Source organism: Camponotus vicinus, unplaced genomic scaffold, assembly GCF_025532165.1.
Source record: "Camponotus vicinus isolate PSW18456_S1 unplaced genomic scaffold, iyCamVici1.0 SCAF_1, whole genome shotgun sequence".
NCBI lineage: Eukaryota > Metazoa > Arthropoda > Insecta > Hymenoptera > Formicidae > Camponotus > Camponotus vicinus.
The window spans coordinates 3888940-3908512 of NW_028141945.1; the positions used below are offsets into that span (position 1 = coordinate 3888940).

General features: G+C 35.0%; 1 protein-coding gene across 8 annotated transcripts in view; it reads left to right on the forward strand.

The window, feature by feature from the left end:
* The window catches only part of Ih (hyperpolarization activated cyclic nucleotide gated potassium channel Ih), a 126524-nt gene that overhangs the window by 97464 nt on the left and 9487 nt on the right, over positions 1 to 19573 (forward strand). For 3 of the 8 annotated variants that reach the window (XM_083092997.1, XM_083093007.1, XM_083093035.1), the window contains 10 exons: positions 298 to 461; positions 1685 to 1821; positions 2281 to 2424; positions 11286 to 11393; positions 16521 to 16670; positions 17086 to 17304; positions 17389 to 17535; positions 17793 to 17910; positions 18054 to 18342; positions 19375 to 19510. In XM_083092997.1, the coding sequence (XP_082949123.1) occupies positions 298 to 461; positions 1685 to 1821; positions 2281 to 2424; positions 11286 to 11393; positions 16521 to 16670; positions 17086 to 17304; positions 17389 to 17535; positions 17793 to 17910; positions 18054 to 18342; positions 19375 to 19510 (1612 nt within the window). Of the gene's footprint in view, positions 1 to 297; positions 462 to 1684; positions 1822 to 2280; positions 2425 to 5684; positions 5760 to 11285; positions 11394 to 16520; positions 16671 to 17085; positions 17305 to 17388; positions 17536 to 17792; positions 17911 to 18053; positions 18343 to 19374; positions 19511 to 19573 lie in introns of all 8 variants that reach the window. The other 5 variants (XM_083093038.1, XM_083093044.1, XM_083093003.1 and 2 more) reach the window with 5 other exon arrangements.

Below are 19573 nucleotides of genomic sequence, written 5' to 3' on the forward strand. Positions count from 1 at the left end.
GGCAAGATTCTGAAAGTTATTTTAACCGAGATTGCAAAGTCAATCCCTATCCTGTAATCCCCATTGGCTCAAGGCGTTTCAAAGTGAGAGTATAAAGTAACTAGCGCGTACGAGTTAAAATGAACAAAGTGAAATGAGAAATGCTAAATTGCTATCACATTTTCCTTTGAATTTGTATGAATCAGATTTTGCTTTTTAATTAGCATAATACGTTTATCCATTACAAGAGAAAATATAAATTATAAATTTCCGTGATTTATAATAGATTCATTCTAACATATTTTTTCTTTCTTTCAGATTCTACTGGGACCTCTGCATGCTCCTCCTGCTGGTAGCTAATCTGATAATTCTGCCAGTCGCCATTAGTTTTTTCAATGACGACCTAAGCACTAGATGGATAGCCTTCAACTGCCTTTCCGACACGATATTCCTTATAGACATCGTCGTCAACTTCAGGACGGGTGAGTCGAATTATTCGATCAATTAATTTGCTATGAAACTTGTGTTTACTTTTCTTTTATCTAGTTTTACTTTTTCTTTAAATTCTCAATATTTAATTAGACTTTATGATAAGACTATTAAATTTATTTTAAACGTGCTCCGCTTAAAACTTTGAACTAATCTTTCAAAGTATAATTTGTAAGCAAGTACAGTTGTATTGTCGTAAAGGCTTTGTATTTCTAGTGATATTAATAATGATTTTTTAAATTCTCTTCATTTAACATTTCCCTTCATGTTATCCCCATGAAAAAAAATAGTGTAAATTCTTATGTATGAATTAACATTCAAAACATTTACGCATGCATCTCTCTACAAAAAATTTTTTTATCACGCACACGCATTATTTTGTACTAATATAAAAAAAATATTTAATAATTCAATTATACTCGCAAAAATTCTTGTCAAACTTTTTTCCGTTTTACGTATTATTTAATTTGCATAATTGTACATTTTCACAATCACGAAATTATTTTACCAATGATATTATTTATGTACATAATGTTTCCTTTCTTAAAAAATAAATTCCATGAAATATTTTTCTTTCTTGAGAACTTCTCAAATTTATCTCTATCCAAGACTTTAAAAGATTCACTATCTCTTTGATTCTCGTGCGATTCGTCCTTTCTCCACATATAGACACCGGCAAAATCTCGAATAAAGACAGAGATGGATCATCTACTTGGGCCTCACCGATCCTGATATGCACAATGACAGTATTGTTGTGCAGGATAGAACACTCTCGGTTCCTTGACATTTCGTTATTATCTCGGGATTAATTTGAAATGTGTTTGAGTCGGCTCCACAAACGCGGAATTGGGTCACGAGCCGCAGCCGATGAAAATCATTGTATTATGTTGCACGTTGCGTTGTGTCGATTCGACATGATAAAAAAAAAAAATCCGAGTCGTGTTATCTCCAGCGGATGTTTTACATATAATACGATACGTAATAATTATTTCTCTTTTGTACGTATTAATGGATTCGTTTCTCGCATCTCCAACTCCAGTAATTAAATTACACATTATATGCGCATAATGAGTGCACTGCAATATGTCAAATTAGTGGTAAGAGTCGTCAGAGCATATGGCAATAGCATTAGCGTTTTTCCGGTGGTTGGAGCTTTGCAAATTTCGGGGAATCATTGACAATGGAAACTGTATAAAGCACAATTATTTCGTTGCAGGTATAATGCAGCAGGATAATGCCGAACAAGTGATACTGGATCCGAAGTTAATCGCGAAACACTACCTCAGGACTTGGTTCTTTCTCGACCTCATCTCCTCCATACCATTAGATTACATTTTCCTCATATTTAATCAAGTAAGTATATACTGTGTATATATAGCTCGTTAACGCAACTTAAGCCGTTGTTATATAAGTTATGTTATTATCTCACATCTTATATTCAGAGAAAAAAATTATTACAGCATAACTTTCTCCAATTTGTGCAACCATAAGTATCAGAGATTAGCATTTATACTTTCTTATATATGGCGTGACATTTTTAATAGAAATATTAAAACAGAGTATATATTAAGACAGAGTAATCTCGCGTTTAATTTTATAAATTTGACGAAGTTAAGCAAGAAATGATATTATGAAATATTTAAAAATATATGTGACAAAATATTTATAAAATCTATATTCTCTCAGTATACTTTCTCAAAATATTTAAAATTTATTTATTCTCAGTATAATTTCTCAATATCGTGAATATTTTGTACATTTACTGGGATTGAGGGATAAGATAATCAAATATTATGAAAATATATTCGCAAGTTTCAGGACTTCAGCGAGTCCTTCCAGATTCTGCATGCTGGACGTGCTCTCAGGATTCTCAGGCTTGCAAAACTGCTATCACTCGTTAGGTTACTACGTTTGTCAAGACTGGTGCGGTATGTCTCGCAATGGGAAGAGGTCTATGTGAGTGTTTCGCTATTTATTATACAGCATTGTTCTCATTTTGTATATCATATACGATACGTGTAGCTCGTGTAATTTACGTACAAAAAAAAGAGAAGCGTTTGGTGACCTTTAACGATTCAGGAAGCTGACAAACGATCTTCCTCCTACAAAACTGCCACTTTTCTTGCCGACAATGAGACCTAACGAGAGTTAATTAATGTCGATTGTCAGTTTTTTGGATCAGTCAATTGCAGAAATCGCCTTCCGCACTTACGCGAGATATTAAATAATTATGTCTATGCCTGATACATGGTCGCTGTAGAGAATTGAAGGAGATAAAAAGGGGGAACAACAGTCAGCCTTTTATACTTTATCTTTACATGGAGATTCCGTACTTAATCACAGGTGACTTGTTGAATGACAAGCGAAGTTCTCACGTCAGTGGTGGATTCTGTCCGTAGGAAATCTCTCTTATAAGTTTTCTTCCGAATTTACGCACTTTATTTTTACCTCATATATAAGGAGAATCTCTGCTTTTCCATCGTAAGAATTTCATTCAATCATTATCAAATATGTATATATATTTATAAATATATGTACAAATATTTTCTAGGTATATGCAGTGAAAGTAGGAGATATATACGCTTCTTGACAAAATAACTTTTTCAGCAACTTTATCGCAAAAGTCTCAGTCCACCACTGCGGAGAATCTTTTCGAACTGGGCTCTCAGATTATTAGATTATGTTTCGCTTTCCGTTGCTGAACATAATGAATGTCCCCACGGCTCTACTCTAGTGTATCCCGTGATACCTCGAAACTTCCACTTTACATGAAAGTCTCCAATCCCTCCCCGTCTATCTTTCTCTTTCATGATAATAATAATCGTAAATTAGAGTCAGTCGTTTTCTCTCTCCCTCTCTCTTTCTCCCTCTCTCTTTCTTTTACTCGATCATATCGCATTGCACCGAGAGAAGCGTAAACAAATATATATATAATAGCCATAATGATAAAAATAATACATCTAAACAAATAGTCCACGAATATAAGAGATAGCGTGACTAAATGGCAATAGAGAGAAAAAAGGTACGCGTGCACGCGATTTCCTGCGGAATCATCGCTAGCATATCGTAAAACTTGATGGAGAATCTCGTGATATACACACATATACACATACATATACGATATTTTATTATATTTTTCATTGTCGTTCTGATGCACCGATAATTGTTGCTATTCGCTACTCATATTTTTTATTCGTTTACTTTTTTTGCTCTCGTTTTCTAACGCACATATCGATTTTCCGCACGTAATATAATGGTGCTACGATCCGTCGACGGGTAAGTAATTGTTTTTCCAAACAAATGTACATGGTAATCACACGATAATAGATATGACATGTAAACTTTCACTCTGTCGAGAGTCATTTTGAAAAAGCTAAAAGAAAGAACAGAAAATGCAGTAAAGAAAAATATTAAATTAGATTAGATTGATTTTTTTTATAAATTCCCTTAATAAATACGCGCCTTTATCTCATATATTTCGAATATGTCTTATTTCTTCAAACAGACATTAATTCTCAAATCAAATAAGTAGTTATTGCATTTATATAGAATAGAAAAAGAGTTTATTAATATAATTAATAAATTTATGCATTCTTGCATTAATAAGAAGATGAGAAATGTAAAATTTACGTACACATGATGTATATTTTGCCAGGTCAATTATACAGCGAATGAACTGCAAGTTCATTAATTGTATGCGGTAATTGGGTTGAGAAATTATCTTGCTATCTTTCGGTGCTTCAGCACGTCGGCGATTGTGTTTACGTGGGATAACGTTTTGTGTTACATTATTTGTGCTCGCGCTGTTAGCGTAAAACCGTGCAGCGAAGAGACCAACGAATCAATCAGGCTTTTCGTCCAATCAAGAGAGCAGTCTGTCATTCGCTGAAAATCTTGTTACGCTTGCCTTGAAACGTACTATTGCCTCCCTCTGCTTTTTCCTCTCTGTTCTATTCTGTTGTACAAACCAGGTGCTTTAAAAAATGTATGCAATGAGGGAAAGCTGCGTTCTAAGTGCAATAGATTCCTTAAAGCGCGGATACCGTTCGGACAAACTACTATTCATCGAATAAAAGCAAAGGAATATGCGAAATGGATAACGATTCTGTTAAACAAATACAAATTGTATCGACGATCGTTATCCTGTATTCCGTTTCTTCACGAGATAGATGATTTCCCTATTAAAATGTAGGGATAAAATTCCTTTTTAATGAATAAAATTCAATTAATTCTTGTCTTATCTCTTCAACTTCAAGCTTCAATAAAAAAAGTTTAACGAATTAATAATTTCGCGTGCCAACGACAATGAGAATAGCGGCTATTCTCATATGCGTTTCACGCCATTTTCATATAGATATTTTAAAAATAATTAAAAACATTAACTCATTTAAATTAAAAATAATCGAATTATTATCATCAGTTATCATATTAGATATTCGGAATGCAAGAGTAAAATTTCGACAAATGCGTGGTATTATATCAAATCAAAATTCATTATTATTCAATTATAACAAACATATCATAATATATAGACTGCTACATGATATCTGTAAAATTTAATTTTAATTTAAATTATTAATTTTGCCACAAAATATGGACTTGACGTAAGAAGACCATAAGGGCTAAGTAAACAAGAATTACTTTTCTAGATGATATATCGTTTATGAAAAATATACTAACACATGGAAAACATAGCACTTATAACTTTCCATTTCAAATTTTCGAATATATTATCACATAAATAAACACTGAAATGTAACGCGATTTTCTTTCATAATCTGTACATTATGTTTGTCTCTTCGTCGTTTGATAATTTTTAAAGCGAGCACAGAGCCGTTAATGTGAAAATAGTGTATCCCTATATCAGGTAGACATAAGAATCGTCAATACATGCAAAAGAGATCGCAGATGGCATATTATTACGTCATTCAATATTCATAACATTATATCTCATCTTATCATATCATCGAAAATCTATTCTCTCACTTTCTTTCTTTATAATCAAATATCGTAAAACAATGACGATCTCCCTATCTTCCCTTATATTATACGTTTTTTCACACTATGCACACACATACAATCCAACTTACTTAAACACGTACATACAAGAGAATTTTGTATTGTACTCCCCCAACATATAAACACAAGAAAACAATATATACAAGAAAACGACTACTAGGCGTACTGCGAGAACACGTTTCCGAATGGGTTTGCAGATCCCCCTTTATCAACAGCCGGAGAGGCACTACGAGCGTCGGGCGACACCGCCCCAACCAGACCGAACCAGCAAGGTGTGCCTGCCTAGTAACCCTGAAACCAAGGCCAATTGCCCTTTCTTGATTCAAGCGTTCGTTAACACAAAACCTCAATGTGTTTCTACGTATATCTATATACGCTAGATCATTACTATTATTCACTGCTATTGTTTCTTTCGTTGTTATTACTCATTGATTACAATTATTCTGATTATCATTGTCATTTTCGTTTTGTGGTCATATTTCTCGTTGAGTTTTCTAGAGAGCGTGCATAGTCTTGTCGTGTAATTTACAGTCTTCGGTACGAGGAATTTTTTACACATATACACGCCCGATATTTAGATCCAGTTTATGAGTTGTAGCAGAGCCGATCAAGAGCTTTAATATTGTCGAGGAGTATCCGTAGAATAATACAGATCGAAAAAAAGAGACTATGCCTATCCTTTAGTTAAATGTCATATAACTACATAATACTACAGATTTACAAGATAATTATTCTTTCCTTGTCTTTGTCTCGCGTAACTTTCTCAAAATTTAAATACTTGAAATTTATATAAATGAAACAAAGAGTTTTATATATGATAATCAAAATAAGATTTATTTTATTATAAAAAGATTTTCAACTGAAATTACATATAATATTGTCGTTTCCAGTTATAATATTTCAAGTTATAATATTGTTATTTTACTTCTCTCATGAGAGATAAATGTAGTTGTAGCTTTTCTCGAAAGATATATAGTAAATCTGTTAAAAACCGCGTAGGAAATTTTAACAAGCTCTTGATCAGTCTTGCCCTTAGTCCCGTAGTTCTGGCGATGCGACGTGTGACATGGATCACAGATTAGAAGATGCGATATTAGCTGAGAAGAATTCAGTATGTATTGATCGATGGAGAATGATAATGCTTGCAATATTATTCTAGTGACGATGTTTTCTATTACGTAACTATATATATAGTTGAAGTCCATGTTTCACCGAATAGCTGATTCCTCGCCAAAGTTCTTGAAAACGGTTTTTTGGTATGAAATGCTCTTGTTTTTGTCGGGTTTTGTTGGAAAGTTCCGTTCTGTGCTAGGTACTAACATGAGTTTGATTACGAATAGTCATTGTGTGAATTAATTGGTCGTGTCGAATACTGATGGATCGCGCGCCTCGATCGCGTAATCGTAGGAACGGCCGATCGCCGGAACAGTACACTCATCTTCCTCGAATTTCTCGACTCTCGATTATCACCGACCCCATAAGCCGCATAATTTTATTGGCCTGATACAATATAGGTGCGCATGTATATTACCGTATGAATCAATAGCAGTTATCGACGTTCTTTCAGTGACGGAGAGCATAATCTAGATACGTGTGCATGTAACTGTACCGATAGTATTATATATATATAACGGATGCACCATTTCTTGACAATGGTAGCGCATGAGGTCACGGTGATGATTAAGAATCGAGAATTCGTTTGTCGCCATTATTGAAGTCTTACTACTTGAGGAATTTTGAAGAACTCAGCTGATATGCGATTATAAAATACGAAATGTCTCTAAGAGGAATCTTGTACAATACGAATAATTGTACAATAAAAATAATGATACGAATATATGGAAAATTTCTACGAGGTATTCGACGCGAACCGCTCTACAGACGAGAAAGTTGGTTGGTCTAACCGTAGGTCTGCCTGTGAGTGTATAGGTGTATATTAACCTTATTTGTCCAAAATTTTTGGCGATGTGCCCGTGTTCGGTGTGTGCTCCCAATTTTATTTATTCCAATGACATTTTACTCCTCTCTCCCTTGTTCCTTTTCTGGTAAACTACTTTCTAGCAAACCTCGCCAATTATTTTGTCCCCGATTATGTTGTGTTCCATCTGATTGCTTGTTATTTCGTGTTGTTTAGATATGTCTAATTTTAATCGAGAAGGAAGCGTTTCCAATACTCCATTTATTTTATTCCATTTATTTTATTTTAATATTTTACTTCCCCAAAACCCCAAAACGAAGAATACAAGAAAAGTCTATCGTTAATACTTTCCTTTGTCCACGTATGTATCCGTAATACTATTAAGTTTGATTTGTTTATTCTCTCCAGGAGCACGTTTATATTATAATACTGTCGATATTTTTCAGCGTGTTTTTTTTTTTTACGCCATAGACCTGATCGTTAGATCCATTCTATGACAGGAGCGAGGGAAGTACGCGACAGCGCGCGGTCATTTAACGATCTCGCTACTCGACATGTGTATATATATAAAAATATACATATATACATATATACATATATACATATCTTTGTGTGTATGTGTGTGTGTGTATGTAGCGGATATAACGTTTCCTCAGTTTCGCGTGCATCTATCGCGTCTTGTTCGTCTTGAAAATTGATGCTCCTCCGTGATCACACGGCGAATCGTCAATGATGCAGTTTTGTCTTGATTCTATTGTATAACAAGAACAAAATTTTCTACAAGAGAGATGTTGTTCTTGATACGTGTTCCTAAAAAGCGAAGCATTTATCAATATTTTCCAGAATATACACGTATATGTATATGTGTATGTGTGCGTGTGTATATATGTATATATATATATATATATATATATGTATGTCAACGTATACTGTACTCATTTGTACGTGCAATTTGTCTTTCGCAAAAAGAGGCCGGTAATACGTAGGAGACAGTTCATTAATCGCAAACCCGATCTCGAAAGAGACGAGTCTCATTTTCTATTTCTTCTTTTTGCGGTAATTCTCGTATTTTTCACTGAACAAAACTTATCTCGCAGAAATAAGATTTAGACAAATGTATCAATTTGGAGAATTGTAAAGTTACAACTCTGAAACTATCATTTGTCTTGAATTAATATTAAAGTCTTAAGTATAAAAAAACGTACAGATAAAAATATAAAATAATGTTCTGATGTTATGTTGCTGTTTTGAGTTTAAAACAATTTAATTTTAAAAGTTTTCGATTTTTATAGTTTATTCATGTTTTAATTAAAAACTTCTAACAGTATAACAGAAAAGAATAAATAGGTAGTTCATGATGTAGAAAAATAGAACGATAAAAAACATAAGAAAGATTAAAAAGAAAGACGCAAAAAAAAACAGACATAAAATATAGACATAAAAGGATACGCTGGAAGGTTTAATATTATTATAATTATTATTGATAGTAAATTTATCGTAATTTTCTACCTTATTTAATTTAGAATTGTATTAATTATCTTTTCCTCTAAGCGACATTTATATATTACAATGTGACTTATATAAATACTGAATTTCAACAAATATTTCAGCAAAATATTTTTACATTTGTGCATATATCTCCGAACTTTGACAGATTAGTACTAGTAGGATCAACTTCCGTTTCTATGCTCGTCTTTCAATTAATTAATGAATGAAAAATGTCAAAAATGACGCGGTGTTCTTTGTTTCCGCACACTCAGTTTCCCTTTACATCGTAATTAAATCAGATAACAAACACGAGTGCCTTTGTAAGCATGCACATTAGAGTTAACAGCTTATATAGCAGCAAACCGTCGCGATAATGGTCGGGGTTGGTTGCATTCACTATATAAATTAAAACGCACCCACGTGTGTGCGCACATTAAGTGACAATAAATCATAACCGTCACGCAGAAGCGCGCGATTATCACGCGATTACGTCTACGTGATTTTCACACAGCGCGCATTTAGCGCGGTGCAAATCGCGCGTTTCTTGACGCGGATTATGGCCCGAGATATATGCATACAAGTACAGATGTGGCAGAGCAAACTTGCAAGATCGATTAACAAGCGTATCCTTGATGTTGTATCTGTATACGATAATCTCATCGTTACCTATACAATGTCCTCTCATCTCGAGCTGCATACGGAAAATTTCTCATGAAAAAATGTGATCATCTTCAACTTTTTTCTATCTTCGTATCTTTTGCATGAAATTTTTCAGAAAAATAGAGGAAAGCCTCCTCTCTCTTTTAGGCAAAATGTTGAGTGTTTATCTCGTCACAGATTGTTTCTTTCAGCAGAGCAGCGATGCGCGCACATTACCTCGGCACAAGAGTGGATTTTTATATCTCTCTCATTGATATCATATTTACAGATTTCTCTCTCATCGATATATGAGTTTCACGGATCTAAATTAAGACACTATTTATCATCGAATTATCTGAAATAATTTTTCTCATTTTAAGCATAAATTAATATATACTTTTCATATTTCTTTTTTTTAGCTTTTCTCTAATTAATCCCTTTTTAATTCGATTCTACTAAATTATTAAATATTTGTCCAAGACAAAATAGGTAACTACATATAAAAGTTTTAAATCTTCTCTGTAGTTTGCGTACTTGGATTAAATTTATACCATTCTATTAAATTGAAACAATACCGTCAAATTTGCATGAAAGATGAGGTTGACAATATCGCGAGGCAGCAATCTTTATTGAAGTATATCAATATATTTAAATACGCTCGAAATGAAGATATACGGCTTTGATACGCGCGTTTTTATAATAAATTTGCCACCACATATATATCCGCTAATTAATTCATCGAGCTTCATCCAAGCTTGAAAAGGAACTGTGGCTTCACGCTTGACGCGCGATTGCTGATTCGAGCTTTGATACTAACGAATGGCTTGTTGATTACTAATTATCTAATTCACGGATCATCGGATCGTTACTCTCTTGTTACCGTGCCGACTGTATTTTCACGTGCACAACACTCGCTCTCACAGAAATCGTTCTTTTACTTGTGCTCCCGCTCACACTTTACTCACTTTTCCATCTACTCGACCGGTCAATCGATCGATCGACCGATCGTATTGATTAATGACGAATCAATACTCGCGAGCGAGACAAAAGTTCATATCGATACTGAACGATATACCTGGCGTGATTATTTACTCTATTTATGTGCTTGTATATGTGCCAGTATTATAGCGGTCAGGAAGGAGACGAAAAATGAGAGGTACCAACATCTTATAAATCATTTTTCTTTTTTTTATCTTGATTTATTTTAAGCGATAATACTTCAACGGACTTCATTGTTAGGAAAGTTCAAAATGACGTCAACTACCTTTGCACATCCGCTGGCGGATACCGCGATCGAGTACTATATTAACGAAGGCACGATACATTAGGGATGGGATTGTCCTTCAACGTTCGTTGTGTGATGTAGCAACTGTGAAATGCACACGGAAATTTCTGATCTCGCGAGAGACCAGAAAAAAATCGATCCTACAGCCGCCTGACAATTTCTTACTTCTGTCACACTGTATCACTATATACCATCTTGCAAAAGCTGTCAACTATAATACGTATCCGTCTATTACTAATTATACCGACGTTTCTCTCCCTCTCTCCTTACTGTTACTTTCACTCTGTTTCTTTCTATCTCTACTTCCTTCTCTTTCTTATATATACTGTTTCTGTAACTATTTCTATCTTTCTTTCTCTCTCTGTCTCTCTCCTTCTCTTTGTGAAATTTCTACTAACCTGCCAAATTTCTATTAACCTGCCCTCTTCTTACTACGTCTGGCTATGTCCCGCTTTCTTTTGTTTCTAGATATTGCAGAACCTACAAAAAAAACGCACTGAGCGGAGGGGGCGCCTAAGTTCTGACAATATGACTAAAAAGAAGTCCGGTTTCAGCAAAAGCGAACTTATTTTTAAGGTAACCCGTCCTGACGAACGCGCGAGCTCACGTCCATTCGATTCGTCCATCGCGAATCGACCTCGGCGATTCACTATCCGGTTTTCCGCGAGACTCGATAGAAGGAAATCGATTCTTTCAATTTTCTCCTTGCATCCGAATGATGTAATTACGAATGAAAAATCATACAAATCCGAACAATAAAAAGTCATCATTTCGCTTGTACACGTGCGTGTTAATTTTTGAAACAAAAGTTTCAGTAAATAAATAAAAATATTATATTTTTTAAAAGCGACGCTTCTCTTCGCGAACACGACTGAAATATATATTTAAAATCTTATGAAATCTTATAATTTTCGCCTCTCAAGATTCAATTATCAAAACCCATAAATTTGATAATTAAATCGATCAGTTATCTCCTTGGCATAATATTCGAAAAATAATGATTCGCATAGTATCGCGGCCGCGACAATATGTAGATCGATTGTCAAAACGATCGACTGCCCTTCTGCCGATGTCTCGCGAAGACCAGGAGCCGGACTAACGAGGTTAATTGGACGAAGGAGCTGTACGCTGATTGGCTCGTTGGTTTAATTACAAACATTCAGCTTTTATATACTTTTTCCGCCGCATTATACATTACATATACCCGCAGCAATAGGCTATGCTTTTATACATTCACCATCGGCACCCGCCTAGCGATGAGAAAGTCATGTAACTATGTGTGTGATATATTCTAGAGATCCACAAAAATATATTTATTATATATTTATTATATAGATAATAAAAAGGAAACTCCCGGCACACGTGTTTACGAGCGTGCATCATGTTTATGCCAGAGCACGGCGTAAACCACGCAAGATGTACAGGCCCCGATTTTTCGATGATCCTCGATCGATCAGCGCGATATTCGATACGTGCTCTCTGTGAAAGTGAACGGGTATCGGTTGTCGATAGTCCGGCATGGCGTGTTTGACTCGAATTTTGATCGTCATACTCGTTGAACCCTTCCTCTCTTTCTCTTTCTCTCTCTCTCTATCTCTCTCTTTATCTCTTTATATATATATATATATATATATATATATATATATATATATACGCATATATCTATATATGTATGTATATATATAATCTTTCTCTAACTTCTCATTCTAACTTCCTCTCGTTTGCTATTCGACTGTTTGTTGTCTTTCCTCGATCTCTCTGTATCTCCATGTATATTGTACCCTCTTCCACGTCCCATGTACGACCCGATGGAAAACTGCAAAAGCCTGTTTCCACGCACTATCTATTGTGAAATGCTTTTGATCGCTAGACGGTGTGCACGATCCTATGAAAACGAGCGCACGTGATTGGGCGTCCCTTCTCTGTCGCTTTGATGCAAATCGCGCACTGTATTACCATATCCGAGGCGCATCGTTATCTTAGAAGAGATATCATGGAAACGAAACACACAAGCCACACGCGCGAGTGTTAAAGGAAATAGTAATGATAGAATGCAACGAGTATGAGAGTAGACAGCTCGCTTCCCCTGCCGCTGCTCTGCGAACGATTTTTCACCCTGCATCCCCTCGTTAGCCGCGTCTATCATCCCGCTCTTGCTGTACCCGCTCGCCCTTCGCTGTCGCTGCTTCTCGACCGCAGAAAGTGCACCCCCCTTTTTTGTGTAATACTGGCTGGCTATGTGTATGCTTGCGAGATGAAAAAGGGCGGACATATAGAAACGGATGACAAAAAAGAGCGAAAATCCGGCTTTTTTGCTTCGTGGCTTGGCTTGCGCCGCTTAACTGACATCGTTTGACTTGGCAGCTGCGTTTTGTTTGTTGTCCCTTCATAATGCTCATAATAATAATCACTTGAAACGTGTCCGACGAAGCGTAAAACTCACCCACGACAAACATCTCTCCCTCGTGAACTCGTCGGTTGTTCTTTGTTGTGTTTTTAGTTTGCGCATTCATTTTTGTTCCGGTGTCGTTTAGAGCGTTTGTTGTTGCCACTTACAAATCGCCATCGATTGATTAGTGACGCTGACTCATTAATCGTTGATTATTCATTCATCATCGTGGAGACAAATCAAGCTTTCATCTTTATTGGACTTGTGACTGTCTCGTAGAAGAAAAGGTTGTGATGTTGAGTTTCGATGTATCGTTTACCTTGTGTTCCCTTCTTTTTTTTTTCTCTCTCTCTCTCTTTCTCTTAATTTACGAAGGCACGCCACGCGCATATATATACATCGTATATGGCCCATTAATTAAGACGTTGAAGGTATATGTATGCGTGCGCGCGTGTACGTGTACATCAAACGTGTACACGATCTTTACTTGTAGACCAGGTAATGTATTGAGTTATATGTCGTTTAGCAGTAAGTTTCCCGTGTTCTTACTTGTTTCCCGTAGGCGCAGAAACTGTACCATTGATCATCATTCATGGAGCATCACGATACCCAATAGATAATAGAATGTATTCATAATATTTTCGCCATTTAGAGACAACCAGAGCTCCGCGCTTCATCGAAATCCTACGGCGATTGGGCATCGATGCATCTCATTTTCTCTCATCGTCTTTTATATATTGCAATTTATTAATGATCTAAAATAACTACATGAAATTTTTATGAGATTCTTTGATTACTAGGTCTCCCTAGTGTATACGCAAGTAATAAAGCTATGCAATTTGATTAATTAAAATAATAATTTTACTCATAAAAATATATTATTAATATAAAAAATTGTTCCTGTGTATGATTTAAAGTTTAAGATTAAATGTGAAATTTTAAATTATTTTATTTGCTTTTTTGTGATCTTTATTGATATTTATTATACAATATTTATATAACTCTATATCGTAATAAAATAGAAAGAATATATGAAATTTTTGTAAAACCTATACAACTAAATTATCTTCAGCAAGAGATGACACATTTGTCTGAGCAGATTATTATACGTCATTATGTTATTATGTCAGTACTACAATGGTTCTGTCACTTCTGCGGTTAAATGCAAGAGTAATTACCTGTCATATAGGGGACAAGTCCCACTGCCGTACGATTTCAACATCATTATACCGCGATTGCCCATGACCGTTGGTTTAAAATTCTTTATTTTATTTTTAAATTTATTAATAATTTATCAGCAAATTTTTTATCCGATGAGGCAAAAAGCAATACTTATAATTTTTCTCACGAAAATAGCTTGTAACTAACAAGAACTAGCGAGAATGATAAATCGAACGATATCATAGACATTAAACAAAAATTAAGAACGCGAAGCTTCGCATTTGAACTCTTTATGGGTATTTGGGCAAACGCGTTTAAGTTCGGAAATATCAATTCGCCGCCGCATATATAACGAGATCGGGTTCGGGGAAATTTTCTTCGTACGTGCTCCGAAATGGCGTCGTATTGAAAATTCATTTTCGTCGTCGACGGAACACTCGAACAAAATTTCTCGAATACGAGAGAACCGCGGGTGCATGACACACTCATTATTGCGACGCACGTGTCGCGTTTCGTTGCGAGTGCTGCACGCATACGTGCGAAAACGGATATATATGTCATCGCCACACGTGTACATATGTTATGTACATAACCATGAACATGAATCGCACTTCATGATACCTTTGATGATCCTTAGATAACTTTATCCTTATCTCTCGATTAACAGGAGAACGCTGAGATTCAATCCGAGTCTATAAATAATTTATCGATTATTTTATTATGTCTTCTTAAACAAATTAAATTAAATTAATCTGTTGGATAAATTTTTAACTGATCATAAGAAGGATTTTCGTGAGATTCGTCATTTTATACGAATAAAAAGAAATTAATTATAAAATATAATAAATCTGCAATTTTGAAAGATTTTAATAATGTCATTATCACTTGTTATAATGTACTATAATTAGCTTAAACTTAAAAACGCAAATGGTTATATTTAAAATCAAATCACTTGTTAGGATTATATTTTCAATAATATTTTATTTTAACGCGCTAACATTTACTAGAAAAAGAAGAATCACTTATATAATAGTGTGTATTAATTGTTGAGAAAATATATATATATAAACCACATGAGAGAATTGTGATCAGCAAAGTAAACTGGAATCTCTCCAAGTTAATTTGGCAATTTAGCCCAAGTCGGAATATTCTCCGCGTTCTCCGGCTTTTCATTTTAGTACGGACAGATTCCCATATCGTACTTATTGCGCACAATGAAGCCGAATAATTGCAATTCACTTTCAAGCGAATTGCATCGATGTCACTAGATAAGCGTCGATTGTTTCTGTTTTATTCTGTTGTTATATTTGGCGCATAAGCGGTTTGAGAATCTTGACCCAACGAATTGCAAATGATCGATATTTTTTTGTTAGAGCATTTTGTAGAGTAACCAGTTATTTATCAACGTTTTTTAGGTTTCGTTAAATTGTTCTTTTTTGTGTGCCACGTGATGCGTAATTTCTAATACAGCATGCTTTTCTTAACGGATGAAAAAAGAAACCTCAAGAATATGAACGGCGATGACAATTTAGGAAAAATGTGACACTCTCACCCAAATTATCCGCACTAAGATCCGAATGAGTATTATTAGTGCTTGATACTTACGTTAAAAACAAAAATCATAATTTTTTAATTACATCTTAATCCTTTAAACTCCAATCTAAATCCATTAGCAGCAAGTTAAATTAATTAAAATTTTTTTAAAATGCCACTATGCGCAAAAAATAGACACTTATTTTTTAAATATTTATTCTAAAAGTTCGCGATTTTAACAAAAGTATATAATTTTAAATTTATGAATTAATTTGTCGTTTAAAGGATTAACTAGATTCATCTTTTACCTTTCGTCCTTTTTTTCCAAAATTTATGTGCGAAAACTTTCGATGAATAATTGTCGATAGACGATTGGATCTTAGTGACGGAATTCCTCACGTAGTTTATTAAATATTCCTAAACCTAAGCAAAAACAATAATAGAACAATGTACTCAACGAATTATATATCTAACGCGTTTTTGTGCAACACTCGCTTATTTGCTGTACACTACGCAACCGGAGCTTTGGACAAACGAGAAGTTTTAACCAAAAAGTGTGAGAAATTCCGATACATTCCCAATCTGACACGAGAGTAAAGCTTTACCATTGTTGTTGGCAGTTCCTGAATATGGCGTCGGTGTTCATGCGGATTTTTAACCTGATCTGTATGATGCTCTTAATTGGTCATTGGAGTGGCTGTCTGCAATTTCTGGTACCCATGCTTCAAGGATTTCCCAGTAATTCATGGGTGGCCATTAATGAGTTACAAGTAAGTAATTAATGTTATCATTTAGTACCTGTACCGTGGTTAATAGGCATATATATTAATATTATAATTAGAAATTTTGTAAAATTAAAATATAATCTATTTTCCTTCAAAATTGCTTCTTTAAAATATGTTTCCTTGTAGAATCGATAGACTTAATAAATTTTCTTTACAAATGGATTTTTTCAAGATATATCATGTAAAAATAAATAATAAAATCTCCTTTCTTTGCGATAGTATAAAAATTATTAAAAAAATAAAATAAAATTATTGGATGACTTGACGGTGTACCAATTTCTCGTAAATTTTCAAGAAACAAGATCACAAGAGGGCTTTACGTAAACACTATGCACTTTGTATCAGAATTGGCGATCGATCGCCAAATGCATTTCCGTTACGACCTGCCGCTTATTTACAGGACTCGTTTTGGCTGGAGCAATACTCGTGGGCCCTCTTCAAAGCCATGTCGCACATGCTGTGTATCGGATACGGTAGGTTTCCGCCGCAGTCCTTGACCGACATGTGGCTGACCATGCTCAGCATGATCAGTGGTGCGACGTGTTACGCTCTTTTCCTCGGACACGCAACAAATCTCATTCAATCTCTCGATTCCTCGAGAAGACAATACCGTGAAAAGGTAGCTACAACAAGACGATCATACGAAGCAACTCGCCTAGAATGTGTATCGCAAGAATTTAATTCTCTTCTGGCTTGTCCGTAGGTGAAACAAGTAGAGGAATATATGGCCTATCGAAAACTACCGAGAGAAATGAGACAGAGGATTACGGAGTACTTTGAACACCGTTATCAAGGAAAGTTCTTCGACGAGGAGCTGATTCTTGGAGAGCTCTCGGAGAAATTGAGAGAAGTACGATAGAATCACACATTGAAACATTTCAATCGGAATTTAATCAAACTCTAACGTTTATATGTATATTATATTCCTGAAAGAGCTTTCTTTGACATCCGATCACCTTATATACTAATGGAATATTGCTAATTAATAATATTAGTATTTAATATGATATTAATCTGTAAAATTCGTCAAAAGAGTTAAGCACACAGAAGAAAAAAATCTTTTGGCTCGAAACGGTGTCTGTATAAAGATTATATCTTCTCTTTCAGGATGTGATAAATTATAACTGCAGATCGCTGGTGGCGTCCGTGCCCTTTTTCGCCAACGCCGATTCGAATTTCGTCTCGGATGTCGTCACGAAACTCAGATACGAAGTCTTCCAGCCAGGTATCGATTGTCGCTGTCATTAAAAACGCGTTTTTTATCGCACCCATAAAACATCCCGTTTAGTGACACGGCACGGAAAGGATATTTCCTTGCGCGTCACTCGAAGAATCCTACGTGTCATTTAAGCGGAAATGAATTTACAGGTGATATCATCATTAAGGAGGGTACTATCGGCTCGAAAATGTACTTCATACAAGAAGGCATAGTCGATATCGTAATGGCGAACGGCGAAGTCGCAACGTCGTTATCGGACGGATCTTACTTTGGCGAAATCTGTCTGTTGACGAACGCGAGGAGGGTAGCGTCGGTTCGAGCGGAGACCTATTGCAATCTTTTCAGCCTCTCGGTGGATCATTTCAATGCCGTGCTGGATCAGTATCCGCTAATGCGCAGAACGATGGAGAGCGTTGCCGCCGAGAGGTATAAGCTTTGGTTAGGTTTGTTCTATCGAGTTGGTGTGCTAATAGATGTCAATCATCATTCCCACTCCCATTTACTTTATTTAAGCATTGTGTATTGTCCGACAAAACGGAGATCAATCATTTGTTACCTGTCGAAAGCATGTCGATCTTTCCTCAACATATCGATTCTCGTATGTGTTGTTAGAACACAATGCTTGTTTTCAACATACACATACACACACATATCAATAAAATTTCGGTTGAAAAAAAGAGAAATAATATTGTCACGTAAATTGCTCTTTATGTGACTTTTTAAACGAGGCAATACATTGGGAAGAATCTGGGATAAATTTATGATGAAAGCGCACTAACTTACGATATTTATAATGAGTTGAGAGGGTTAAATCTTATTCGAAATATCTGTTTGAAATATCGATGTAAAAATATAATCGAAATTTTTGCTTTATATTTGTAAAATCCAGAAAAGGATAAATATCCGATATAGTATTTAAAGTCGGATATTATCCGATTAAGAGTAGTTCAGAATCTTAATTTAAAGTCATGATAAAAGTTTTACACTCTCGACACATTCATTACATGATAATCTTATTATAATTTGGCATAACATATTTTAAATTATTTCAATACAATTTTTGTCACACACAACACAAGATAACTATAATATTAAACATTATTTTCTCAGTAATGTTACAAGATTTTCACGAAAATATTTTCGAATATTATAAAGTTTCTTCAATGAGTATTTATTTATTTATTTATTTATTTATTATTTTCGCACTATCTATTTATGACAAATATAGCAATATAAAATTCAATGTGTGGCAAAAATAAATTCTTTTATCAGTTAACTTCATTCAATTACCTTTAGCAGTGCAAGTAGTATTGAAACAAATAATAATGACTATTAAGTACAGATGATAAGCGGCAAGCGCCACAAAACGGACAGATCATTGTGCTGCTAAGCGGTTTAGAATTTTGTGTAAATAATAGTCGGTTATGCCCCGTGCAACATTCCCTACGCTTAATCATGCTCTCTTTGTAGGCTAAACAAAATTGGAAAGAATCCTAACTTGGTGGCTCATCGCGAAGAGGATCTTGGCAGCGAATCAAAAACGATAAACGCTGTAGTAAATGCACTCGCGGAGCAGGCCGCGCATGCCAGCGCCAGCGAAGAATCAGTAAGTATACGATCAATTATTCAACTTCTACAATTTGTACAGTCCCTTTTTTCAAACTTTGTT